Source organism: Micropterus salmoides, unplaced genomic scaffold (genome assembly GCF_014851395.1).
Source record: "Micropterus salmoides isolate LMB-PRFRI ecotype aquatic unplaced genomic scaffold, ASM1485139v1 Ms_hic_scaffold_20, whole genome shotgun sequence".
Taxonomy (NCBI): Eukaryota; Metazoa; Chordata; class Actinopteri; order Centrarchiformes; family Centrarchidae; genus Micropterus; species Micropterus salmoides.
In genome coordinates this window covers 15815330-15843193 of record NW_024041151.1, presented here as the reverse complement: position 1 = coordinate 15843193, position 27864 = coordinate 15815330, and the positions used below count along the sequence as shown (strand labels likewise).

The window sequence follows — 27864 nt, the reverse complement described above, 5'->3', positions numbered from 1 at the left end:
CCATTGTTAATTTTATTATTTGCACCTGTGTTTTTTCTACTGTGACATGTCAAAATGCCTTAAATAAGAAAAAAAGGCCTATTGTATAACTTTGTAACTTATCTGATTTAGTATGATTATATCATTAATAGATTCCTGGCCCATAGGCTTTTCAGGCTCTGCCTCTTGAGACAGTCAACTGTTTTGTAGTAAATCACATATGCTTGTATGTGATCTGTTGTACCAGAGGTGTATTGAGTAATATTGTCTATTTTACAGAGAGAGAGAGAGTGTGTTGAACATAGGGCAAGCCACAGCAGTGCAGCGAAGAATGTGACCTCTTGTGCATTCCTCTCAAATAACTGGTGCAATCCCCCACGTCCTTTCTTCCTTTCTTTTTCTCCATTCCTTTTTGTCGTTTTTCTTTTTTTTGTTATTGTCTCTCTCTATGTCTTTGTCTTGCTCTCATTCTTTTTATAAGTGGATTTTACATTTCCTATAACATTTTTATAGACCTGGAGAACAATAGCAAAAACAAGCAACAGCCTAAATTTATGAAAATCGGCAGACAATAAAGGAGCGCACAACAGAGCAAAGTAGCAAGTGTTAGCAGCAGTATATCAGCATTCAGGTCAAGGTCATGCCACTTTTTATCTGTATTATGGATGGTTGATATTTAGCCACCTGGTGTGTGCTCGAGATGCATTATGTTCTGTGTCGAAAAAAATGAGCATGAAATGATGTGTACACTAAGGCTTCCTTTGCTGAAAGAATCGTTTAACTGCTACTTGTAATGGAGTTCATTGGACGACGAAACTCACAAAGCTTTAGCCAAAGCTTTTTCCATATACATAAGGTAAACAGTGTTTTGCACAGAACAATTGATAATGTAAGCATGTTAGTTTAGGACAAACAGTCCTGTTGAGTCATTGACTCCCACCCTGGTTTTTGTTCTTTGTATTCACTTCAACATCTGCAACAGTAGGTTATGAAATCTGGGACTGTGATTGCCCAGTTTCTGACAAGAAAGTAATTATTTACTAAAATTTCGTTTATTGAACACTCATCAATTGTGGCTTTAGATTTTCTATGTTAATTGTGTGGGCATCCTCATTCTTTCCAGTCAGAGGGCAGAGTTTGTGATATTACATCTAGTCTTCGATCCTAAATTCCAGCCAGAACAGTAAGAGGCCACTTGGACAAGCGCTTCCTTTTCTTCTCATTGCTGGTTATCCCTCCATTGTGCACATATAGTGCATACAACACTCACATGCATACCGAGAAGCTCCAAGTTGGGTTAGGAATGCAGTGTGGGAGCTCTTCGCCACCCGGGTCCTCACACACACACACACACACACACACACATATATATACGGGGGGGGGGAATCTCACCCCCTGTTCCCTGCTCAATGCCTGAGCAAGCAGCCCCAGCTCCAGACGCAGCTGTTGTTTTCTCTGCAGACAACCTGCTACCTAGGATGCCAGCTCTCTTAACTCCACTTAAGGGCCCTCTTGGTCAGAGTCTCTGTCTCCATGCTGATTACAGGATAAAAGTCCATAGGGGCGTGATTTGACACGAGAACATTTGCCTTCTTCTCGAGAATGCCTTTATGAGGTTGATTTTCACAGTCAAAGTTCTGTAAGATATTTTTTTCATTTTGATTTCCAATAAGCAAAAAATAACAAACTTGTCTGGTCAGTTATATTATTGTCTGTTTTTTCCCTCACCAGTCTGGTGCATACAGTACTGATGTGCTGTCCTGTCCCTTTGTGTTGTGTTAAGCTCCTCTTCATAGCGCTAAAAAGAGGGGGGCCTGCTATGCTTGCTGCATCTGGATCCACTTAGACACAAAGAAGAGCCCACATGCTCCACTGCTGCAGCCCGAGAGCCTCGTAGCCAGAGTCACTCTTCTATGTATCTGTTTCTGTTTTTACCCCAGTGGGCATACAGACAAACGGGGTCTTTCCCCAGGCATAGATAACATCTCAAAGACATTTAAGGTTAATAGTCTGTAAAAACAGATAGGGCATCTCTTGGCTCCCTCTGTCCTGTTTACTGTGTCTGCCTGTTCTTATTAAAGTATTTTTATGCTCTTGAATTAGAAATTAGACCCAAAGTAATAGCAGAGACTTCAGTACTTGCTTTCTCTTTCCATTGCTGTCGAATTGCAAACCTCCCACTCATATGTACTAACGCACCATGCTTTCTCTCTCCCTCCTTAAAGAGTTTGGCTCTCCTAGTCTGCACTCTCATAAAACAATGAAAAATAAAAAGTTGTGCTTTCATTCCAGCACTCTCGGTCAAATTGAGTAGTTTAGCTAAACTCTGAAAGTAACTGGATTAGCGAAGTCTCCTCACCACACATGCCCACACACAGGTTGCCATTTCTGAGTAGAGCTCATTCGCCTGGCCTCTGACCTCTTAATTTTCACAGACCTTTTCAATGCAGATGATTAGCGCAGCTTTCTATCCTTGAAAAGTGATGAACAGTTGTGTGCATTGGACCTGGCTTTCTGTTCGCTCAAGGTATGAAATTTTAACTCTTGGCCAGCATGCATACATTTCCATTCTCTGCTGGGTTGCATATTTTTGGCGCTACATAGCTTTGTCTGGGCCTACAGCAGTCTATTCTGTTGAGAAGTGAGCAAAGGTTCTGCTTAGTCACCTGTGTGGTGTTGCCCTATTTTGTCGTCATGATGAAATGGTTCCTCCAGTCCTGTTCCAAGAGGTCAGCTAGGTTTAACTTCCTCTGTCTCAGCTTTGCGAGTTAGCAGGTCTGCCTGTCTGCATTGAAGATTGCTGTAAAGCTGAGCTGACAGAGGACTGTTAATGGGTCACCTCAAATGAGAGGGGTTTGGCGAGAGAGAGAGAGAGAGAGAGAGAGAGAGAGTTTGCGTGTGAGCAGATCTACAAGAGTATGCACGTAAAGTGGATTTCATCATAAAATGTGTTTAATGACCTCTGGGTCAGTTTCACTGTTTCCATGTAAAATACAAGGGGAAAACAGCTTCTAAAAAGCCCAGAGAGAATCGTCATAAAGAACGCTGTTTGTCTTTTGTTCTGTGTGTGTGTGTGTGTGTGTGTGTGTGTGTGTATATGGTGATTTCTGCACATCAGAAGCTTTAGAAGATATTTTAAATTTGCTTGCACGTTTGCTCATTTCCACATTGGTAACTTATTACCACCACAGGCTGATGGTAAAGCCCTTAACCTTGAACCGGAGCAGCCACTGTTTTGTTCTCAAGTGTCTGTTCTCCCTGTGGACAATACTAAGTGGAGAATTATGTGGAACTCTAAACCCCTTAACCTCATCTGCTGGTCTGCACGCCTCAGACACTCTGGCTGCGTTCTCCAGAGGGCCCTGAGTAAACAGCCACATGCTTGCACACACACATCCATATGCCACAGATATGGTACCTGATTCTTGAGTGTCTGATATTTAAGAACCCTGCGCTGCAGCAGATTTCTGTGACTGCTGGGTTAGGCAGAGCAGTGGAATAATGAACCATGTGCACTGCAGAATCACTATTAGGAACCTACACGGCTTTGTCTCTCTCCTAGTCTCCCACCCTTTTCCTCCTCTGTAATTTGAAAGCTTGCTCCTTTTAAAAATGTAATAACTCTTGTTCCATGACTTAGATGGACAGGATTTATGCCAAGTGTTAGCTGTCTTCCATTTTTAACATTGTGATTTATGTTTGTGTGTGTTTGTGCGCCCTCATGCAAAGAGTGGGAAGGACAGAAATCATGCAGTCCTCAAATGTCGTAGTAGTGTTTTTAACATTTAAAGACAAGTAGATAAGATATTAATTTCTCTGTTTTTGAGTATCAACATGAGCCAGTATATTAATTTATCATAGAAGTTAATGGCCTGCTTCTGCCTTCACTGCCTTGCCACATGTCAAAATGTTCATACCAGATGTCAGTAGCAGTTAATCATGCAATGGTATGAATTATTGAGGTACATTCTTGCTCAGTGCATTCTGTGTTAAGTGTAATAGTAATGGCCGGTTTATAATTGATAGTTAGAATTTGAAATAGCCTATAACATATGGATTAATGTCATCATTATCTAAATGCTATAACACCAGTATGGGTTTAATCGTAATGCAGTTGCTGCCTCAGGGCTTGGGAATACAACCTGTACTCTGCTTGAAGGTTTAAAGAACGGAATCAGGAAAGCAGGAGGGGGGTACATGAGAGGAAAAGGGTCAAAAACCATCCCGTGGGTGGATGTACGTCAGCTAACTGTTAACATACACGGCCCGGATTATAAAATGCGAGCGAGTGATTCTCCTATGAGCTCACTTCCAAACAATGTGCTTCATGTTTCTCCATCTGCAACCTTTTTTCCTCTTTCCTCCATTTTTTTTATAGCCCCTCTCCTCTTCCCTTCATCCTCTCATCTCCCCAACACTTTGACTGCGGTAAGTTAATGGGCCTTTCTCTGAGTTTGAGGAAGCCTGCATTTCTTCGTAATTGGTGTTTGGGGCGGTGCATGCGGGGAACACAAATGTTTGCCATACCAGCACTGCAGCGATGATGTAGGGGGCCTGGTGCCATGTGACTGGGTGTTCAGGGCCTTCTGGTCATTACTTGCAAAACCATTGAGAGTGAGCCATGGTTAAGAATACTCATGAGAGCACCACTGGCCACACCAAACAGACAAGCATACAGTAAATCGAGGTATCAAGTCTAGTAGATGTGGATCTGTAGTTGTAGGCCAGGCCATGCCAAGTCTGTAATTTTGGTGTATTTATTTTGACTTCTACGGTTACCTGTGATTTTGAGTTGTTTGAATTGAAAATCTTAATCTTGACATTGCTAGCTATTGATCGGAAAATAGTTAACAACTTCATGCCTCGCACACATCTCTGGCCATCAAAATTTGTATTAATTTGGCCATCTCTGGCCACGTTAAGGGATCCATAATTTTGAAGTACTTCTGAAACCCCTCTCAAAACCTCACAACCTCAAATTTATTGAAGGTTACAAGCCTCTGAGGCAGGCAATAAACCAAAATTCAGGCAGCTTACTGAAAGTTGTATGAAGAGGTTTCAAGAAGACGTTTGGGGTTATCTACAAATACCCAGTGCCCTTCATACTACACTCCATCTAGTGTTTTGTGGCAGAGGTGGGCAGCACATTCAGTTTTTATTTGTTTTTAAATTACCTTTCCTGAACTCTGACATCCCACAATTGAAGGAATTTACCAACTGAAGTCTCCATTGATGCAAGCATAGTAATACACATTATATAAACCCTTGATAAAATTGACATTCCCATTAACTAGCAAAGTTGCTCATAGGTAATAATGGTCTACAGTGCACAGTAGCCGCGTTTCCACCAAAGGAACTATACGTTGGAACTAATAACCTTTTGAGGAACTTGCTGCATTTCCACTGAAGGGACCAGGGTCTAAATTTAGTTCTACCTAAATTTAGCCCCCCCCCCCAAAAAAAAGTCCCTGCTCGGGGAGTAGTATTTTCCGAAAACTTACTTTGTGGGGTGGGGCTTGCCTTGCAGTGAATTTCTGAATGGGCGAGTAGAGGCTACTGGCTTTAACTGGAGAATGTCGGGTGTTTTTCTACGACTGCTCCTCTTGTCCACCTCAAACCGATAAATCACAATCCACAGCCAGATAGCACACACGAGACATGCTTTGAGCTTTGTACGGTGTATAGGCCTACGTCAGCTGGTTAATTCCCCTAATCTTCACAGGTCTTTAGACCGCCATGGAAACGCATTCAACAATGGGCTGAAGGAACCGTAAAGTTCTTTGAAAAGACATCCAGGGACTTTAAAGTCCCAGGTACTTTTGGTAGAAACGCGGCTAACGTCTTGCAGAACTAGCCCATTGCTCAGATTTCTCCTCATCTCGTATATTGCACATTCACCAGTTTTGTCTTCAGAAACATCTGTTTATTCTTCTCTTCTTGTATTAGTTGCCAAGTAGACCAGCCAACCTTTATATAAAAATAGATACAATCCTGACTTAAACAGGCAGTGTAAAAGGGGCAATGGATAAAGATTCAGCTGTTAAAGCCATTGTACTGTGTTTGTTTCTCTATATGGGTCATAATATTAGTCCGCACTTTTGCTCCCTGATTGGAAATTCCAGTGACCGGGGTCAGTCAGTAAACCATTTTGGCTTTCCAGCTTTGTGCTATGGTGTCATCATGTCAGCTTCCCACCAGTACGTAATCAACCACTTGACTGGGCTTCTCATCTCTGAAGTGATGTTTGCCACTTGAATGGAAAAAGATTTGCCAGACATAGTCAGTAGATTACAGCGGCTCTTGTGTCCTTTCTACTTTCAATCTTCCGTGTAATTACGATCAATAATCCTTTTAGCCCATATTACATGAGTGGACAAAATAACAGAAACGCACAACAGCATCCTGCAAAAAGTTCAATAATCGCACTGATTAATGCAATTGCCGCGTTTGTCTCATGGCTATTGTTTTAAATTGTGTTAAGTTGTATGGGTACCATCTGTAGATGGCCTAATATAATTCAGTTTAAGAAATGCATAATTCTGTCTTGTTTTAACCTATAATAAAAAATGGAAACATTTTAGTAGAATTTGAACATAAGTTGAGCAGTTATATACACATTGGTTAGCTGGAGCAAAAGAAAAAAGGACCTCAATGTTAGTGCAAGTATTAGACAGATGTAAAAGAGACATGTTTCACTAAAGATCAAAATATTAATGTTCTCATTTTGATGAATGTAAATATGTTGCCTACTTCATTCCCATTTGATATGGCCCACGGCAAACAAGCCTTGTTTAAGTTGTGTGTGTGTGTGTGTGTGTGTGTGTGTGTGTAGTCCAGAGTAGGCTGGTGAGGGTTATACTTTCCTTCTTGTTAGCTTCTCTTGTTTGAGAGCTTTAGTGATTTCTTAAACAACACAGTCCTTTTTCCAGAACTGATTTCTCAACCTGTAAACATTTCAGAATGGGTAGAGGGGAAAAACACAGGGAAGAAGAAGAGAGAGAGGCAGTAAGACAGTGAGAGGAGGGAAGGGGTGTTAAAAAGTTGGAGGAGGAGCTTCTTGTAATCACCTCATGACTTCAGCAGACTACAAGAAGAACTATTTAAGGTATACTGAATGTAAACTTCAAAGTTTTAAATGAGACCCCTGTAGCTTTTGTCTCATTTGTTTAGAAGACTTTTGGGTGATGGTGTGCTGTTGTTTGTATTCTTCTTGGGGTGCGTGTGTGTGTGTGGTGGCAGTCTCTCCCTCTCATTGTGTGTTTGCTGCTGGAGGTGGGAGGGCTCAGCTGATGTCATTGAGTGCAGCAGGCTGAGCCTGAAAGAGGCCCTTTGTTGGCAGCTGTAGCACGAGTAGTCCCTGTGCCTCAGAAACACACTCTCAAAGGGGACAGGAGAGAGGAATGGCACCGTTCAGACTGCCCTACTGCCCACTCAACTGACACATCTACAGGTCTAGCCGGCTTTTGGACTAAAACTGCTTTTTTGGATAGTTGTTGTGTCTTACGAAAGTGGAGCTAACCAAAAGCAAAAGCAGGGGGGAAAAAAACATGGAGACGCTCCGAAGAGAAAGTTGATAGACTTTACTGGACAGCAGACTCCACTTTTTCTGTTTCGGAGAGAAGTGAGGAGAAAAAGAGGATTTATAGCAGCTGAAAGAACAGAGGAAAGGAAAACCAGAATATTTCAGCACCCAATTTGGTTTGGTGCCATTTCTCCTTTTGTCAGTTGTTTTCTTGTATTTGAATTTTTCTCCCGTTGGACACATGTAGAGGAGGGAAACGTTCGAGGGACGTTTGATTTGAACCAGCGACAACATTTTCCAGCGTGAAGGGAAAGAAACCAAATGAAAATGTTGGAGATATGCCTGAAATTGGTGGGGTGTAAATCTAAGAAAGGCCTCTCGTCATCCTCCAGCTGTTACTTGGAAGGTAAGAATATTTTGTGATGGCTGTAGTGTCGTCTTTTAGCTTGGGCTGTGATTTTAAAGTTTACTTTGGAGATATACAAAGAAAAATATAGAGTTGTCAGAAAGGAAAGCAGAGATGTCAGGAAGGAAACAAAGCAGGGGCTTAGGAGACCCAGTGAGAAGGATAAAAGATGAAGTATCACTGCGTAAAGGATCAACAATGATTTCTGCACTGTGGAAACACAAGAATGGGGAGGGGAAAAGCGGAGAGTAAGCACAGGGGAGGGTGAGGGAGGCCAGACACACTGGCTAGCTAAAGAGGAAAGAAGTGGAAAAAGACTGAGAAGAGAATGAGGAAATCTGACTCCTGATCGTGTCCCACTTAACTCTTGTTTATGAGGAGAGGGGATCTAATCTCAGTCTGCGCTCTCCTTTTCAGTTCTCTGCTATGTTCCAGTTCTTGGATGTTGTTCACTGCTTCCAAAATGAATTACAAGATAATGTAGATCTATATATTTCACATACTCTGTGTAGGATTAGAACTAGCAATTACTACTTTTCCATTAATTCAGTTCTGATCACAGTTAACCTGAGTAATTGATTTGCCCGTGATATATGAAGGGGACACAAGGGGAAGAAGTCCACGGCACATCAAGTCTCTGCATGATCAACATGGTAATTGATTGGCAATGGAAGACTCAGTGAAGTCTTATGTGTTGCCAATGATTGCGCAACCAAATGATTTAATAGCGTTAATAGCCCTGGTACGCTCCCCACTAAAGTGGATGACAGTGATAAAGAGTCTCTAATTTCCAGACCATGTGGTACAAGGCACAGCAAATCTCATGCTGAGTTGTTCCACCCCAAATTAAACTTTTATTAGAGCTGGAGGCCTCTTTTGTATTTTGCTCTAATAAGCTATTTGACATCATTAGAATGAAGATAGTATATGAGCTAGAAAAAATACAAGGAAGGGAAATACAATTTTAATAGTTTGACCCCTTGTAGTTATTCTACATGATGAAAATTGTCTTTTTCTATGTTTGGTTGCCTTATTATTGGGGCTGTATCGAATAGTTTGAAGCTTTTGAATCTTCATGTCAACATTTGAATTCTACATCAACATTCGATTGCTGCACAGCTTTTTATTACATGTCTGTTTAAAGCCGGTATTTCTGCACAGTTGCAGATAAAGATTAGGCTATGCTATTAGGCTGTTCATATAACAAAATATCTATTTAGGCTCTAGTAGTTTGCGACATTGTTACCTAGGTTATACTGAACTTCTGCACCGGACTGGTAAAATTTTAGGATTAGCCAGCTGCCGACATGTATTTATGATGATGAAACTGATGAGTTATATTCATTAAAGAAAGTTGATTTTAATAAAAAAAAAAAAAAGATTAATTAAGTAATTGACAAATCAGTTTACTCAAAGTGAGGATTTCTGTTTTCACCTGGTATTCCCTGTGCTCTGGTCTGAACATGCTCTCATTTACATATTATCTCCAGCAGTGGGTAGAAGGACCCAGGCTACTGCTGCCTTCCATTGTGTCAGGTAGTTGGGTGCATTTTCCTGTATAGGTGTAAATCGGCTCATGACTGGATGCATGGAGGGCTCTTTTAGACTTGATCACCTGGACCAAGTGGAACCAGACAAGATGGTTTGTTTTTTTTTGGTTTATTTTATTAAGTAGTCTGGTTTTGAAGAAATTCTTGTCTTGCATCAGTGTTTGAGTTTGGGTGCATTCCTATTGCTCATAGCAGTGCAGTCATAGCTATGCATTATGTACAAGTTCCACACACATTAAATCATTAAGTTTCATCTCAGTAATGCAGCCAGGACAATTTCTCCCACTGCATGACTCTAGAGACCTGCAGTCTGATAATGGGCCTTTTTCCCCCAGTTTCTTTCTCACTCACCTCCCCGAGTTTCCTTTTCCACATCTTTTTATTTTCTTCTCTATTTGAGCTTGTGTTGTTACGGTCCATGTGTCCAGTGTGTTGTCAGCCTCTCACAAAGCGCTGTGGTATTTGTGGCCCGTATTGTGGGCATGTGTGGCATGGGCTGCTCAAATGCGCTGCCCACACACTTTCCGACCAGGTCAAACTCTGGACATGTGGTCTGTCTTGCTTGCTATCAGGTCTGCATCTTGCTTAGTGGTGCTCTTTTCCTATCTTGCTTGATCTCGGGGCCTCAGCTTGAGCCCACATTTGACAAAACACAGCTGTGGGGTTTTTTGTTGTTTTTTTTTTTTTAACTTTACAATCATAGTGTTATCTGTATTTTTATTTATTTTTTTCTGTCTACAATATTCATTGGGAACACACCACTCCTCTTTGTGTAACCATGAATAAACTGAAATGGTAAATGGCTGCTTTTTTCTTTGCAATTTCTTCAAAAATGTAGAGTTTGGACATAAAATCCTAACACAGTTCAATGTAATCAAACACAGTATAAATGCAAATACAAATAATTTGTTAAAACTGTGTCAGAGATATGTTTATATACTGGATTATGATATGTTTGTACCTAATTTAAAAAACTGCTATTAGAATGTTAAGGACTTACAGGGATAGCTTGGAAGAAAAAAAACAAACTAATCTGAACGGTGGCTAAATCAGCCAAGTAAGATGACAGAACACCTGGTCAAACATTTTTCAGATGCTAGTGAATTGAGTGATTGCTAGCTAGTTGACATCACTCCTGATTGCATGGTTATGAAAATGTTTTTCAAATGATGAGAAGACATCTTTTAGTTACTGTAATAATGATAATGGCTTAACTCTTACTTTATGAAAAGTGGCATATTGTGCTGTAGGAAAGGGATTGCTCTCCTGGTGATGTGGAACTAGTCTGTCTGTGCATGAGGCACATAGATACTAGAGAGAGATAGCTGAGGAAGCAGGTCTGTCTCTTTTTAGGAGCTCACGTTAATATGAGAGTATGTCCTAGGCAGTATGCCCTAGATAAAATTTAATTTGGCGTGTTCTCGCAGGCAAAACGGCCGGCTTGTGACCTAAAAGAAGCACCACGTTTGGCTTTGATTGTCTCTGTGTGCTCAGGCTGGCGAGCCCAACTTGGCAGAAGAGACTGTCTGTCTGAAAGTCTTTCAACAGCCTCCCCACACACTGATGCCTGCAACTTGTCAACAAAGTCATGCCAAGTGGCTTTGTGTACTTCCTTGGTGTTATACTAGTTTTTGTTTTCATGCTACAGATTCCTTGTTTACTGCTTTGGGGAACTTGCAAGTCATCTCTTCTCCAGCCATGACTTCTAAGCTAAGTAACACCCAGGAGCAGGCTGTTCATGTTCCAATACCTGTTTTTATATGTTGTAGGATGAACAAGATGCACTCAACTAATTCTGCCAAGGTATCAAATTTGAAATCAATTCCGTGTCACACACACAGTCTGTCTTTAGCCCTGTCACAAAAAAACTTTTTACTGGCAAAGAATGCTTTTAACACACTCAATTTAGCTTTGTTAAACATGAGGTCTTTGGCAGGCAGATCATTTTTAATTAACAATTTAATTATCCAGACCTATTTTGATTTTCTGCTTTTGTTGTATAACTTGGCTAGACTGAGATAACTAAGATATTCTTATTGAGTCAACCCTTCCCAATTTTAGTTTTATGAGCGAAGCTAGAGTGCATAAAAAAAGTAGGTGGAGTTGCCATTTTGTTTATAATTCTATCCAGTGCAAACAGATGTCTTTGAAATAAGAGTGTCGCAGGTGGCGAAGTACAAATCTCCGGGTGCATTATGACATCTATAAAGAGTCTATAAAAAGTTGATCAGACAGCTGCAGCTGTAGTCCTCGCTAAGACCAGGAGAGTGAATTGCATCACTCCAAATCTCAGATCTGTACATTGGCTTCTTGTTTGTCACAGAATTTTTTAAAAATACTACTGATGGTTTATAAAGCAATGTATAGTTGGTGAAAATACCCCAGAGTCAAAACTGAACATTCACTTTTTATGCACTGCTTATCTGGACCAAAATCCTAGAAAACTTGAGACAAACTCTGTTTTTTTTTTTTTTTTAAATCAGGGCTTAAAGCTGTTTTTTGCAACTGCATTTTATTAAGTTAAACTTTTATCACACTATTAATGCACTGGTGCACTGCAAGGTGGCTCCACTGTAATATTTGATTTATCTTATTCTATATTAGCTTATTTTTATCTTCTATTTTGTTTTATTCTTTTCAAAATCCTATTTACCTATCTTTAAATCTTGCCTTGTTTCTTTATCTTCCCTTAATGCCTTTCTGTCTCATGTAAAGCACTTTGCCTTGTTGTTGGAAGGGACCATACAAATAACCTTGCCTTGACTTGTAGAGTATCAGTAGTTGCTTGCATCTCCGTATTTGACAACAGTCTAAATCTTCCAGAGAGAGGGTGCATGGGACTCTTCTGTTCCCAGCTTTGCCACAAAATATTTCGAATTTTTCTCAATTAACATCATCTTATGCAATAAATGTGGTGAGCAAGTCATAATCTTCAAGATTATGCAGCTGGAGGACTTGGTTTTGCTCCAGTGCTTTCCAGTATGATATGCGTCTTAGAGGTAATCAGCTGAATAGGTTTTCTGTGGGGTTTTATGGGCCTAAAAGGTAGAAGGGAACATGAAAATATCAAAACTTAAAGATATATTGATCAATTGACACAGATTATATAATGTTCCATCTTTTGTGTGTGCGTGTATACCATTGGGAAATGCTTAAAGTTGGCCACAGTTTTCCTGCTTGCGGTACTAATGGCATGATATGATGCACTAATTTAAAACTGCCATTGACAGCAGACTGACTGTGGCCAGCATTCAGACATACTGGCAAATGTCTGCTTCTGCATGAGCTATCTTGAGGGAAAGCCTTTGCAACTTTAAATCTTTGTTAATCCATCGAGCTGTGAAATTTGAGATGTTTTCAGTTGCCTCCTTTTCATATCATTTAACCTAGAGGAGAAGCCATATATTTGCAGTGTTAGTCTCTCATAGTTTGTATATCATAATTACTATGCCCTCTGGATCTAAACTTTGCCCTCAGACTGTTGTTTACTTCCTAGGTCCAATCTATACTTCTGTGGCAAGGTGTGTTTGAGTTTCAGAGAGTATTTTTATTTTGATATTAATATCAGGATATGTAAAAACTTGTCATAATTTTAACTGCAATTTTGTTTGCACTTTAGCATTTTGCATAGAAACACGGAGATAGGTGTTAACCGGTTGTTACATTATAAGATGCATACATGGTGGATATTTTACAAGCATGGACCCGGAAATTTGGTCTACGTCATTAACAAGCCTTCCCCATATGCGGCGCACCTGCTACTATACAGCACTAAAATATGGTGGAGAGTGAAGTAGACCTACTAACCTACTAGAAAAAGAAATATACCCTGCTACCCTCCGCCCAGCCTGCCCTGCAGCCGTCTCCACATATACACTGTGGAAAAACACTGTGTCCTTTTTTGCATAAAGGAAAATAATAGTTTTTGGATTGTGTTTAGCTTTCTTAATAGTCGTGGTGTAGTTTGACATTTGTAGAAAGGCAATATTGCTAAATTACTAAAGAAACATATCTACAGCTTAGTATTGTTGTCCAGTGTTACCAAATCCCGCGACTTTTCAAATCACCAGTTGTCATTCACTTATTTGTCTGTCCGTCTGTGTTTTGCTATATAAACAACTTCTAAATTGGCCTGATTTTCCTAAAACTACTAATGGGCACAACAACCTAATTTTGAGAAAATTAAGCAATACAAAAATTGCAGCGGCCGAAAGTTATTCTACCATTAAATGTTGAAAAATGCATTTCTGCGCTTGGCCAATAATGCTTTAATTTGTCACTTTTGTAGCTGGCCACTATTTCTTCCAGTCGTACTGTGATTTTGGAGAATCAGGAGATAAAGTTCAGTTTATGTCGCTATTTTCTTACAGATTAATTTAAAAATATGTCCTCCATGTGTTTGTACTGCTTGTGAAAATCTAGTGCAGCTCTATCCTGTTGTCCCTGTCGGAAGGATGTGGGTGTTTGTGAGCTGGGGGAATGAAATGTAAGATGCCTCTAAAAGCGTGTGACAACAGCTGAGCAAGCCTGTGTGGCATCAAGCTCATGTTTAGGCCAAACTGCAGTTAAAAGTTCTCTTCTCACCTCACTCCTCCTTTTGGCTCTCTTCCTCTTAAGCACATTTTTTTCTTCTTTTCTCCTCATTCTTTCCATTTTCCACGTTTGTTCATTTAGCCTTCAGTTTTATTGCTCTAAAATTGCTGTCATTCAAGCCCTGTCTGTAATTAACATAACTGTAAGTTAAAGCGCTTTGAACTCTCGTTACCTGTGAGTACAAGCACATCCATTCTACAGTTACAGTGAAGATTCATGCTGAGACACATTCTCACAGTCTGATATGTGGTAGCTGTCTAGGTATTCAATAAAGTGAAAACTAAGCACAGTTAATCCAGGAAATGAAAAGTTATAAAGACAGCAGGGACACAGCAAGTCACATGATCAGGTTTATTACTCTAATCCCACGTTGGGATCACAGCTGATGACCTGCTTGTTGGAGTGAGGCCCAGCTGAAGGGGATGAAGAAGACCTTACAGACACGCCTACAGATCGGCCTCAGTCTCCGCTCAGCATTGTTTGGTGTTTTCCCTCACAGTTTAGTTAACTACATGTGTTCTGATAGCCTGATTGTCTTTTGTTTTTCCAGAAGCTCTCCAGAGACCAGATACTGAGATTCCAGGTCTGACAGAAGCGGCCCGCTGGAACTCCAAAGAAAACCTGTTGGCAGGACCCAGCGAGAATGACCCCAACCTGTTTGTCGCGCTCTATGATTTTGTGGCCAGTGGCGACAACACACTCAGCATTACTAAAGGTAAGATAAAAATTAAGCCGTTCTCATCCTCATGTATTTATAGTGTAGTCCAAGTAGGAATGATTCATTCAATGACATGTACATCTAGAAAACTTCTAAGTCTCGACAAGGTTATGAACCTTCCTGGGAATCTCCTTATTTGCTTCCCGTCTCCTTCCCCTCTTATCTTCATCTCCGTCTGACTCTCACTTCCTGACGATGGTCTCACACGTGGGTTTTTTCCCCTCTGAACCGACTATAAAACAATACGACAGATGGATCACACAGACAAACAGAGGAAGGAAGGGGGAGAACATATGCACCGGAATAAACAAGAAAATGTCCTCCACAATATTACTTTCAAGTTCATTCTAATATGAGCCAATGCACAAAAAAAGTTCATTTTACTTTGGGTATATATTGCCAGTATTTTTTGTTGCATCCAGTCTAAACTAAGAAAAAAGACATTTCTTAAGTCTAGGTTGGATGACTGGTAGAAAAGTCCCTGCCAGAGTTGTTGACGTGAGGAAACATGACGTTAGACACGGTGAATTCCTGCATGTCTGACTTAAAACGGAGTTAAATTCTAGTGCAGAGTCCATGCCATGGTAGCCTGTTCTTACAAAGAATATGGAGGATTCACAACAGCCCCGCTTGAAATGCTGTTTTCAAGATCGCAGGAATGAGCTGCAACCATTAAGAATGATAATATTAAAGGATGGGTGTGCAGCCAATGAGGTACTTGCCCGGATGGTAATTCAAATTTTAATGTCACATGTTGACTAGGAGAGAAGTTGCGCGTGCTGGGTTACAACCACAACGGCGAGTGGTGCGAGGCACAGACCAAGAATGGCCAGGGTTGGGTTCCGTCCAACTACATCACACCTGTCAACAGCCTGGAGAAGCACAGCTGGTACCATGGACCCGTGTCACGCAATGCTGCAGAGTACCTGCTCAGCTCGGGCATCAACGGAAGCTTTCTGGTCCGCGAGAGTGAGAGCAGCCCTGGCCAGCGGTCCATTTCCCTGCGGTACGAGGGGAGAGTCTACCATTACAGGATTAACACTGCATCTGACAGCAAGGTAGGCTTCGATGGAAACACACTGTGTATACACACCAAGAATGTCTTAGATTTATTAAATTATAAAGGTGTAAATGCTGGTGAGTTTTTGTTAAAGTGACCCCAACACATGCTCCTAAGGTTGATTTTTAAGGTTCATTCTGCTTTCATATATGCAGTAGTGAATGCATGTAATGGCTCTAAACTTCATTGTTTGATGATTGGTTTTTTATTTTTTTCATGAAGGCAGGACGTTACTTACAGCGCAAGCCTGGATCTACCGCAATGTTCTATATCAGCTAGTTGGAATGTAATAACTAATTAATTTAAAGTAAAGATAGCAGCCAGGTGCAGTAACCAAGGGGATAGCTCGTCAGTCGGAGCAGTGCTTTGAGAAATGAGAAGACATGGTATCGTACACACAAACACACACTCACAAAGTGACACTGTGATCTGCAAGAACAGATCAGTGCATTGTTCTGTTCTCTCTTTAAGCTGGCGAGGGCACATTTTTTTTCCATCATTCAGAGACTTCAAACGCAAAGATGGAACTTGAGATGATAATTTTATTATTTTAGTATCTCGAAAATGCTTAAAATTGTTATGAGGTTTTGAACTTGAAATCATAAGTGTGAAGAACAAAAAAAGGTTGGGCAAAGAAGGCAGGGTAGCCCACGGTTTATATTAAGAGCTTTTAAATAATGGGCAGGGTACCCCATCCCGATGGCCATGGCAGATAAGTTTCATCTGTGGGATTCCCCCAAAACTCTGTCAGTTGAGAAGCCGCTGCCATTTTGGCTGTGTCATCCTCCTGTCTGTGATGCAGCGAGGTGAGCTAGATTGAGGAACGCTAGCTATGACAAGAATGCCTCTAACCACCACTGTGCCTCTCATAATGGCCAGCAGACGCGAGGCCCCGGCCAGACGCCCATGCTAAGACATGCATTAGCACAGACAGATGCAGCCAAGTATGCACATACACGGTTTCCCATCTCATACTGTTTTCCATCCTCCCACTGAGCTACAACTCAAGAGTCTGGTATGATAGACTTCTCCAATAATTTGAGATTACCTCAGCACTCCCCCTCCCGAGCTACAGCTTTGTTTCACACTGACTCTGATTAACACTGCTCTGAAAAACTATGGTATTTATGTTAGTAGGACTTTGTTATTAAGATGTTTTTCACTTGATTTAGTAAATGGTCATGGTTTAAGCATGGAGAGCAGCCAACTGATTGTTAAATCGTCTTTAGATTTCAAAGGTCTTTTCACTGCAGTCAAGGTTGTCCTATTTCCCTTTTGTCCTCCGCATGCCGTTCACAAGTAAAGAAATGCACAGTGCAGATTCTAGAGCAAATCATTTTCAGGGTTATGTAAGACTTGGACAATGGAAAGGACTGTGTCCACCGAGCCCTGACCAATATCCTTCCGTCCACCAGCTTCCTGACTAATGCCTTGTGAGTTGTTTATGAAGGCAATATTTGAGTTTTGTTTATTAAGACTTTTTCATGCTGACACTTTGCTAGTTTTTTTTTTTTTTTTCTGTGTGTGTGTGTCTGTGTGTGACACACATATATATATATATTTATTTCCCTAATGTCATTTGTTGTTTCCCGACATTATGTGTAAGCACTACCATTTTAATACAAGTAGTCATGTAACCAAAACATTTGGTAACATTGTAACAGCTGTGTTGCACTGTTTATACAGGCTTTGACCTGCCTCATGAAAATGCTATAAGCTTGTATGTCATTGAAAATAAATCATCTTGTATTAATCCAAAAATCAAAACTATGTCAGATATTTGGTGTAGAACAGGAATTATTAGTGTTATCACAGTTGTAAAAATGTTTTTTTTTAATTCTGCCGTTATCCTAAGCTGAACTGACCCCTCGTGTACATCTACTCAAATGTAGAATCTCTTCTTCCTCCAGCTGTACGTCTCGTCAGAAAGCCGTTTCAACACACTGGCGGAGCTGGTGCACCACCATTCCACCGTGGCCGACGGCCTCATCACCACGCTGCACTACCCGGCGCCGAAACGCAACAAGCCCACCATCTACGGAGTTTCTCCCAACTACGATAAGTGGGAGATGGAGCGCACAGACATTACCATGAAGCACAAGCTGGGAGGGGGCCAGTACGGGGAGGTATACGAGGGTGTTTGGAAGAAATACAACCTCACTGTGGCTGTCAAGACACTAAAGGTAAGAAGACTGCTTGAAAAAGAGTGGCCTGTGCGATAAGGACATTTTGACACCTACCGACGTCACACATTTAACACTTTAGGTCTTTTATTTGGCTGAATAATGCTACCATCTGCTGTTATATGAATGCAACTGCAACCAGCTCTGGTTTTGCTCACTTTGTTTTGCTGATAATTGTCCAGGAGGACACGATGGAGGTGGAGGAGTTTCTCAAGGAGGCCGCTGTTATGAAAGAGATCAAACACCCGAATCTGGTACAACTGTTAGGTATGTATTTTAAAAGAGCCCTTGTTTTGTTAGTATCACTTCTCTGAAATTCATCTATCTTGAACAGGACAAAAAAATATATTGATCAAACATATAAACTCTTCTTAATACAGGATTTATTTTGGCAGTCTTTGCAGATGTACTCATGTTTGCAGGTTAAATAGTTTTTATCCTAGTGTAGCAGCATTCAAGCAGTTTTTAAGATTTTTTCTGCATAAAAGCTAATAAATGTAACATACAAACACAAGTTATTTAGTGAGTATTGATGCGTTCTGTTTCACAAACTTGTTTCTTTTGCAGGCGTGTGCACACGGGAGCCACCGTTCTACATTATCACAGAGTTTATGACCCACGGTAATCTACTAGACTACCTGAGGGAGTGCAACAGAGAGGAGGTCAATGCAGTAGTGCTGCTCCACATGGCCACACAGATCTCCTCTGCCATGGAGTACCTGGAGAAAAAAAACTTTATACACAGGTGGGTGTAAAAAGCTTACACTTCCTTTTTAACACGTACATTTAATGGGAGAGATTGGACAGAATTTATTGTCAAAGGTTTGTCAGGCAGCCTGATTGGGCTCTGGTCTCAGTCATAGCTGCAGGAGTGCTGGAGAAGAATGTTCTTTGTCCTTAAATTTCATTTTCTCTTTTCTTTGCATTCCTGAGCTTCTCTCTCACCCTCCCATCTGTTCTCACAGTAGGACAGACTTGTATCACAGACAAGTCGGTGTTGTAACACAGCTCGTTTGTTCTGGCATGTTTAACAAGGCCCTTTTAGAAGGGATGAGATGATTAATGTCTTTCACATTTGCCAAAATGTATTTTAATTTTTAAACCTGACAAGACTCAGCTTGCGACTCTGCTCTACACAAAACATCTGTAGAAATTCAACACTGAAGTGGATGTTGTAACAAGAAACACTATTAATCTTTGTTTTTCTTATTTTCTCTTTACTTCTTACTAACGGAAGTGTATTCAAGTCAGCTTATACATTTTTTGGAGTATTTTACTGTGTACTGAATCTGATTGTAGAGCGTCAGGATTCCACTATGGCTTCCTGTTCGTCACTTATTCTCTCCTCTATGTTGTCTCCTGCAGGGACTTAGCTGCCCGTAACTGTCTAGTCAGGGAGAACCACCTGGTGAAGGTTGCAGACTTCGGCTTAAGCAGGCTAATGACTGGAGACACCTACACAGCTCATGCTGGGGCAAAGTTCCCCATCAAGTGGACCGCTCCAGAGAGTCTGGCCTACAACAAGTTCTCCATTAAGTCTGATGTCTGGGGTAAGTTTGATTCATTCAGTGTTTTTTTTTTTTCTTTCAGGTCCCTATTCACCAAGTGGAAACAATTTCACTCATTATACTATTACACTCCCACCATGACTTTATGTTCCAGTCATTAAGTTCTTGACATGTTTCTGTTGGTCGTACTGAGTAACACCACTTAACCGTCTCATGCCTTCATCTCCAGCATTTGGCGTGTTGCTGTGGGAGATCGCCACCTACGGCATGTCCCCCTACCCCGGCATTGACCTGTCCCAAGTGTACGAGCTGCTGGAGAAAGACTACCGTATGGACCGACCAGAGGGCTGCCCCGAGAAGGTCTACGAGCTGATGAGGGCCTGTAAGTAGCAAAACTCCTCTATCCAGAATTTGATTAAAGGTACTCTATGCAATTGGAAGAATTAAAAAAAAAAAACTATTTTGTTGTCTTCCTGTCAGGTTGGAGGTGGAACCCTTCAGAACGTCCATCTTTTGCTGAAACACACCAAGCCTTTGAAACCATGTTCCAGGAGTCCAGCATCTCTGATGGTCAGTGCTGCTGCCTTTTTCACCTTTACCTGTGGGTGGGTTTGTTTGATGCGTTTTATTGTCTTTGCTCTTGTGAAGCACTTTGTAACATACTTTTGAAAAGTGCTCAATAAAATTATTATTATTAAGATGGGGAAAGTCATGTTTTGACACTTGTTAAATCTGGACTGATTTGTCTTTAGAGGTGGAAAAGGAGCTGGGCAAGAAAGGGAAGAAGGCAACATTGGGATCCATCCAGCAGGCTCCAGAGCTGCCCACCAAAACCAGAACTCTCCGCAAAAACATGGACAACCGGGATGGAGATAGTCCAGGTGAGACGCACCACCTGCCCTTGTTGCTACAACTTTTTGTAAAATCCATCACAATTGTTCTTCTTCAAGGAATATGTGAAATGATGAGTGTAATTATTACTGAAATTCATATTAAAATACTACTAAATGCTCTATGAAGACTTGAATCTTGAATCTTGTGAATCTTGATACTAAAAGATAAAGATGTTTGAGCAAAATTCGGATGGTGCTTTGCAAAAGTTACTATCTTGTTGTCTTATTTCCTAAGTCCTGCTAAGGCAGTCTGAGCCTTTAACACCGTCTGTGATCAAGTGCAGTCTGAGATCTTTGAGATCTTTGGCTGTAACCACAGAGCTAAGTGCCAGGTTGCTCCCACAGGTTCCTTTTGGCTCTTGGAGCGTGTGCCAACTCTGTCTTTCTTACACCCACTCACCTTTCTTAAACTACCCCCCTGTCTATCAAAGTAAATGGTAATTATAGTTTTATATTTAGTGAAAGTATTTTATTCTTGTTTTGGGCTCTTCCTCAGACCCAGTGGAGCTGGAGGCAGCTGTGTCGTCACCCATGCTGCCCAGGAAAGAGCGTCCCCTCCTAGACAGCAACCTGAATGAGGATGACCGCTTGCTACCCAAAGACAAGACACGTGGCAGTGGCTTTCTCAGTCTCATCAAGAAAAAGAAAAAGAATGCACCCGCTCCACCCAAACGCAGCTCTTCTTTCAGAGAGATGGATGTCCACCCTGACAGGAGGGGCCTGACTCCAGATCCTCGGGACAGTGACAGCTTCAACAATGGGGCCTCTTTGGCCATTAATGATGTCACACATAGCCAAGACTCCACCAAATTCCCGGGTACTAACAATAATGGGGCAGGGGGTATCACCAACGGGGCTCCTACCTACCCAGGACCTTTGTTTCCCAGGAAGAAGGGAACTCCAGCAGTGCCTGGCCCTGGAGGAAAAGCAGCTACAACACCGCCAAGTGAGGAGGAATCCATGTCTAACTCGAAGCGTTTTCTCTGGTCCTCTAGCATGCCCGCTGGCTCAGATGGCACTGAATGGAAGTCTGTCACACTGCCGCGAGACCTCGGCCAGCGCCACTTTGACTCAGGCACCTTTGGGGGCAAACCAGCTCTGCCTCGCAAGAGAACCAGCGAGCAAAAAGGGGAGAATGCCCCTCGAAAGGGCACCCTGACTCCCCCGCCACGTCTGAACACCTTATCAGATATTTCTTCTGCCTTCTCAGGCAAAGACACTGATCCCAGTCCTGGTTCCAGTCCCCAGGCATTAACACCTAAGGGGGTCAGGAGCCCAGGGTTGCCGGGGCTGGAGAACTCCAAGACCAGCGCTCTCCACGCTGAGCTACTCAAGCCCAATGTGTTCCCTGCTTTAGGGGCAGCTGGAGAAGAGTGCAGGGCCCGCAGAAACAAGCACACTGTGGACTCTTCGTCTGTCAGGGAAAGAGTAAAGTTACAGAAACCCAAGCCAGCCCCACCTCCACCACCAACCAACTCGAAAGCGGGCAGGATTTCCCGAAGCCCCACTCAAGAACTGCCCTCCCCCCCATCCACCACCTCAGACATCAAAGCTAAGGGCCTCCCCTCTGTCTCAGAGCCCCACCACTCAACCACTGCCAGTGACCAAGCCCGCTCACCCCTCAGTGAGGGCTCCAAAAAGCTGCCCCTGGGCTCCACTTCCAAACCTCAACCGTTAAAGACCTCCAACTCCTCCACATCAGTGACCACCTCCCTATCCAGCCAGAGCCTAGGAGGCTTCTCTTCCTCCCTCACCTCCCCCAGTGATCAGAGCTTGCCCACCGCTTTCATCCCCTTAGTGAACACCCGGCGCTCCCTCCGCAAGACTGCACCCCGCCAGGGTTCCGAGCGCACTCCCAACTCAGCCGTGACGCGTGAGATGGTGCTGGAAGGCAGCGAGCTGCTCCGCGCAGCTATTTGCCGCAACTCGGAGCAGACTGGTAGCCACAGCGCTGTGCTGGAGGCCGGCAAGAACCTGTCGAAGTACTGCATGAGCTACGTCGACTCCATACAGCAGATGAGGAACAAGTTTGCCTTCCGCGAGGCCATCAACAAGCTTGAGAACAGCCTGCGTGAGCTGCAGATCTGCCCCACAGCCACAGGGGGTGCCAATGCACAGCAGGACTTCAGCAAGCTGCTATCCTCTGTCAAAGAGATCAGTGACATTGTTCAGAGGTAGCGCTATAAAATATTAAAACTACCATGATATAAAACTGATGTGAACTGTATCTTACACTACCTTTTTTTTCTGAGCATGCGCTGTGTTCCATGCCAAGCTCATGTTGAGGGTAAAGCCTGCATGAGAGCAGCAACAGAGTGTAGGTTTCACCCTACAGTACACTTAAACCTGTGGTTACAGTGAATCGAATCAAAGGAATCTCTCTGTAGATGTCTTCAGACAGTTTGCAATATTGAAAAGCCTTAACCATGAATGAACAATGTCTTTTGGCCTTAATGAGAGGCGTGGGGCCAATTCTTTATCGACATGACTTTTCACCAATCATTTTTGAAATGATCATGTCATATGTATTCTAGTTGTTTTCCCCGTTTTTCAGTGACACTAATAGAGAAGAGGCCTGTGATATGTTTCCATCACTGCTAGTGTTTCAGTTTCCATCTATGCCGACGGTGAGCAAAAACAAAACACTTAACCTCATCTTGTTCTAGGATGCCTTCTAACACTTAAACGACTAATGTCGTTGTTTCCATTTTCACCTGTAAGCATTAGGGAGCATCTGGAATCACAGTGTTAATAACCTGATGCCTCTAACAAACATCCCAACATTTTCCATTACTTTGTACCATGTCATCAGTGATTGGTTGTGTGTCGAGTGATGAAAGCACGTCAGTGTTTGTTCTTTTGCAGTATTTGCAACCATAAAGTAATAACGGGAGCAAGCAAACGAGGCAGGATGAGCCTCTGGCCTTCACCTTTTTGCTTCACTATACACTTTGGTAACAAATGGTGCCTTAAACACTATTGGCAGAGCTGTTTAAGATTTGCCACAAGTGCAGAAATGTGGCTTTTGCTGACTTGTGCCAAGTGGGCAGGAATAGCTGTGTTGATTTGTTCATTGGATTTAAATGTTCGATTGCCATACCAAAAACCTTGGTCTCCAGTCTGTACTGGAGAGGGACCACGGTGAACGATCTCCGACTCAGTGGATCTGACTGTTTTATGTGCCCTTAAACTGGGATTTTTTAAAAATATACAAGGTTGATTCAAGTTTCTATAAAAGCCAGTCCCAAAAGCCATCTATTGCACCTCAGCCTCCTTGCAGCAGCAACCTGATGGAGGGCTTGTCACATGGTCTAAATGCTTTCCTACCCCAGCAAAAAACACAATGTATATCCTGGGGGAAACACTGGACTGAAATGTTTATGGATCTGTCACTTGCTGTCATACAAATGTAAGTTTTAGACTAAAATAACCCGAGATTACAATACCATATGTTCCTTTATTCTTGTCTGCAACTCTTGGACATGTTCAGTATTTGTGCTGTAGTTGCCTCACTGATGTGCCCTGTCTGACTGCGATGCCTTAGGACACAAGTCAACCGTAAGCTGCCTTGACTTCAACATGGTACTGTCAGTGTTGGCTTTTTTTTTTTTTTAATTCCTACCCTTTACCAACCATACCACTACTCTACTCTATTTTGTGTCTAAGCCTCCTCACAAATTTTTGCTTTCCTTTGTAAATATGTTTTTTCCTATTTGTTTCTCCCTCTAGCCTTGGTGCAATTTTTGTTGCAATAAAATACAAAGCAGTTTTGCTACTTGAAATACATTGAGTCTGCTTTTTCCACACAAGATCCTTTTCCTCAAAACAGCTGCAGTAATATCCAACCTGAGCAACTTCCATCCCGGCTGTTTATTAAAACATGTTTCTATAGAAATGACAATAGACACAGCAACAGGTTATGTATAATTTATTTTTTCTGTCTAGAGTATTTGTCATTAAAATCAAAATGTCAACATTTTAAAATCATATACACTCGAACGCATTTAAATGTTAGCACAGCTCCTTAAAAATTTATACATATGTACTTTTTTTTTTTGTACTTGTGGACAGACAAAAGCAGGAAGTGGTCACTCAGACTGCAAACAGGTGGGACAGGAAAAAGGAAACCCAGCCCACCAACTTCCCCCAACAACAAACCAATCCCTACTCCCCAAAAGTTAAGACAGCGATGGAGGCCCCTCCCATGAGGAAGAGTGACGATGGTTTGGAAAAAGAAAAACAGAATAAACATGAAAGTGCCCCATTCTCCACTCCATACAGAAATAAGAGGAATCAGAGTTTGCAGACAAATACTAATTTGCACATCATCTCAATCCACTTCCTCTCCCCTCAACCAATCGACAGGTTCAGTAGTGTGCAGATGGGGTAGTCGGGGAGGTCTGTGTCTGTCCTTTACATACATTTATTAATAGAAACTATGTTACAGAATTTCCCAAGCATGAATTACAGGCAACCCACTAGCACATCAACTGTACAGGTCTTGGCAGAGCCAGCAAATGTCTAAATCCCAAGTAGCAAGGTCATCACCAATAGTTAAGAAGCAATATATACAGCTGTCCAATCAGGGAATCACTAATGTACAGAAAATTTGTACTTGGAAAGAAAACAAACAATTGGATTTTGACTATTTCACTGTATTTTGGAGGGGAGGGGGGGTGGGCATGCTGCTTGGTGTTGTATTATACAAATGAAAAACAGATCAGCTCTAAAGTGCAGCACTTGAGATAAAGCAGTGTTGACTGGTTGTTTTTACATCTGAACAGATGAGATGTGGGCTTAAGACCATGCTGCTGATACAATGTCAAAATATTTCAAATGTTCAAGTGAGCCACCACTTGTTTAATTTTACATTCTCCAGTAAAATGCAATAATTATTCTAAAAGTTGATTTACTGAATTGGTGTCCAACAGCAGTGTGAAATCAAGTGCAGCAAAACAAAGATTAAAGAGGAATACCAGTAATTAGAGTAAGGCAACAAACAATAACAAAGAAAAGCTGGAAAAGACAATTTGTTGATATAACCAGGGGGAGATTTTTGGGTGGGTCAGGAGAGAGAGCTGGTGCAAAGAAACTGATGTGAATGAATGAAGTGTCATAACTCTCAAAACTCCCATCCAACTTCCTAGAAAGAGTACGGAGGAAATTGACCTCAAGGAATTTGTGGGTAATCCCTGGTTTTCTTAATGTTTCCCCCTCTCTCCTCAGAACATCAGTGTTGCCACATCTGGCAAAGGATCTCGCTTTGTGCCGAGCAGCAGAAACAGAATTAAAAGCCACGAGCAGGTTTGAATCCTGCTGAGGAAAAAAAAAAATAAAAAACCCCTCCCTCAGCTACACATTCTTTGACACACACTTGAGAACCTCTACCTGTGCGGATGCATGATACACTAATCCATTGCCTTCACTGTCCGATTGCACACAAATCAGCTGCGAGTGAGATGTCACACCCACATATCGATAAAATGTAGGATTGTTAAACCATGCAGAAGAGGCGCCAGGAGTTTTATAATTTAGATCTGATTCATACAGAACTGATGGTGAGTGAACCTTAATGCAGTGTTTACATGTCATAGCTATAAAACCAAACAAAAGAACAGTCTCGGTTTATCATTATCGTATGAACGTTACATCTATCTAAAGTGTCAGTAACCCGTGTAATGCGTGGTGGTGTCTACAATACTATGATGGGGGGGGGGGGGGGGGCTAGACTGATTGGTGCACAAAGAGCAGGGGGAAGCAAAAGAGAGTTATGGGACGACAACACACTGACAGAGTTTAAAGAGGTGGAGTGAGACAGCAACAAAAGGGAGACAGACAGGCAGATAGGAAGAATAGGAGGGGTAAGATGTAGTCCACACAGCCCAACTCTGTCTGGCCCAAGTCGATATCCGTCCCCCGTTCCTTCCCTCCACAGCCCTGCTCTCATGGAGCTCCTGGTGCAGTGTAGGATGAGGGTGGATGGATGTACAGAGGTGGAGGAATGGATGGAGGGGGGATGGTTGAGGGAGGGTGGGAAGGACAGACGGGGAGAGAGAGAGAGAGAAAGGGAGGACAAAGGGAGTTTTGCTTGGTCATTAGCAGCCGCAGCCTTCCCTCTGGGGCTGTGGTTCGCTGGTTAGCCGGCCACCCTGAGGGGCTGACGGCTTGTGCTGGACCCCCGACTCTGCGGCGTTCAGGTCCAGGCTGCCATCTTGGATGTTCTGGTAGATCTTCTTAGCGGCTTCCAGGAAGGCGTCCTCAACGTTTTCACCTCTGAACAGCACAAATGTGAGAAAGGAGGTGATTAGGAGCTGAAGAATGTAAGCAAAGCCATATTTCATATTCTGCAGTCACTGAAATGGCTGAAGTTGTGCAGACTTACGTTTTTGCACTCGCTTCCAGAAACAACAGACCTTCAGAACATAAACCAGACACAATGACAGAGTCAGTAAAACATTGTTACAAGCTCACATACCTCAAATGCAATGTTTTCATTTGTCCCCCCCTCTTTCAATTAATACCTAAGCTCACTTAACCTTTCGTTGTGTCACCTCGTAGTTTGTCTCAGCAATATAACTATAAAAGGATATTAATCTTCACTTTTGTCTCTTGAAACCAAACATAATGGCTTCTACTAAAAACATTCTGAAAAGACTACACAGTCTAAATCTCATTTTAATTCTAAATATTTGGACATTTTGTTGGGACTCCTGTGATTGTTTTGTTGAAACTGAGGACGGAGCGGTCACAGTTTTGGAAGATGTCTTTGCAGATAGAGTTAGAGTGTTCTGATTACTTAATCAAATCAGGGAAACCACTTCCTCTACCTAATACCCTCTTTCCTGTCTGCCCAACATGCGGGGTCTGGCTCACCGTTCTCCTCAGCAAACTGCTTCGCTTCCTCGTACGTGACGTCCCTCTGGGCCTCCAGGTCTGCTTTGTTTCCTATGAGAATGATCACCTGAGAATACAGGGACAGGAACACGAGTGTGAGACAATCCTCTAGACGGCGCCATCTTTTTTACAATCCTCTTAGCCAAGAGCTAAGAAAGCCGAAGGCAGTATAGGAAGACTGTTCCTGGAGCAGTTGTTATACTGTTGAGTTGTCTGTTATAGAGATCGATTGAGAGATACAGTGAGGAACTGACATGAGCACACTAGACAGTTCCCCTTGGCAACTGTGATGTAATTAGACCTGTAATGTACTGATGAAATGCAATGACCTTTCTTGTTGTGGCAGTGACAGACACATCTGGGACTGCAGCATGTTCAGCATTTACCAATCATGTTTTTTCACCTATTTTTTTTGTTGGATTTGTCACAATGATCCTCACTGTATCAGCAAATAATGATTACCAGGTGTAGTGCTATGGCAGGGAGTTTCAAACGTCTTTGGGATGAGAAAAGTGCACTATAGTCATAGGCACACATGTAAGGAGTCTTATATAACTC

At 42.1% G+C, this 27864-nt stretch overlaps 2 protein-coding genes across 5 annotated transcripts in view; one reads left to right on the top strand and one right to left on the bottom strand.

Moving 5' to 3' along the window:
- The window catches only part of abl1 (c-abl oncogene 1, non-receptor tyrosine kinase), a 33970-nt gene extending 9774 nt beyond the window's left edge, over positions 1-24196 (top strand). The window contains exons 1-11 of one of the 4 annotated variants that reach the window (XM_038734111.1): positions 7304-7907; positions 14601-14765; positions 15531-15826; positions 17721-18011; positions 18194-18278; positions 18579-18756; positions 19377-19561; positions 19749-19901; positions 20000-20089; positions 20272-20400; positions 20909-24196. In XM_038734111.1, the coding sequence (XP_038590039.1) occupies positions 7823-7907; positions 14601-14765; positions 15531-15826; positions 17721-18011; positions 18194-18278; positions 18579-18756; positions 19377-19561; positions 19749-19901; positions 20000-20089; positions 20272-20400; positions 20909-22590 (3339 nt within the window). In that variant the 5' untranslated portion in view covers positions 7304-7822 and the 3' untranslated portion in view covers positions 22591-24196. Of the gene's footprint in view, positions 1-7303; positions 7908-14600; positions 14766-15530; positions 15827-17720; positions 18012-18193; positions 18279-18578; positions 18757-19376; positions 19562-19748; positions 19902-19999; positions 20090-20271; positions 20401-20908 lie in introns of those variants that run through there. The other 3 variants (XM_038734112.1, XM_038734109.1, XM_038734110.1) reach the window with 3 other exon arrangements.
- A 127-nt stretch (positions 24197-24323) lies between these two features.
- The window catches only part of rab14l (RAB14, member RAS oncogene family, like), a 16989-nt gene continuing 13448 nt past the window's right edge, over positions 24324-27864 (bottom strand). Inside the window, exons 6-8 of the mRNA XM_038734114.1 lie at positions 27286-27373; positions 26795-26825; positions 24324-26685 (exon numbers count right to left, since the gene is read on the bottom strand). Of these exons, the coding sequence (XP_038590042.1) occupies positions 26508-26685; positions 26795-26825; positions 27286-27373 (297 nt within the window). The 3' untranslated portion in view covers positions 24324-26507. The remainder of the gene's footprint in view (positions 26686-26794; positions 26826-27285; positions 27374-27864) is intronic.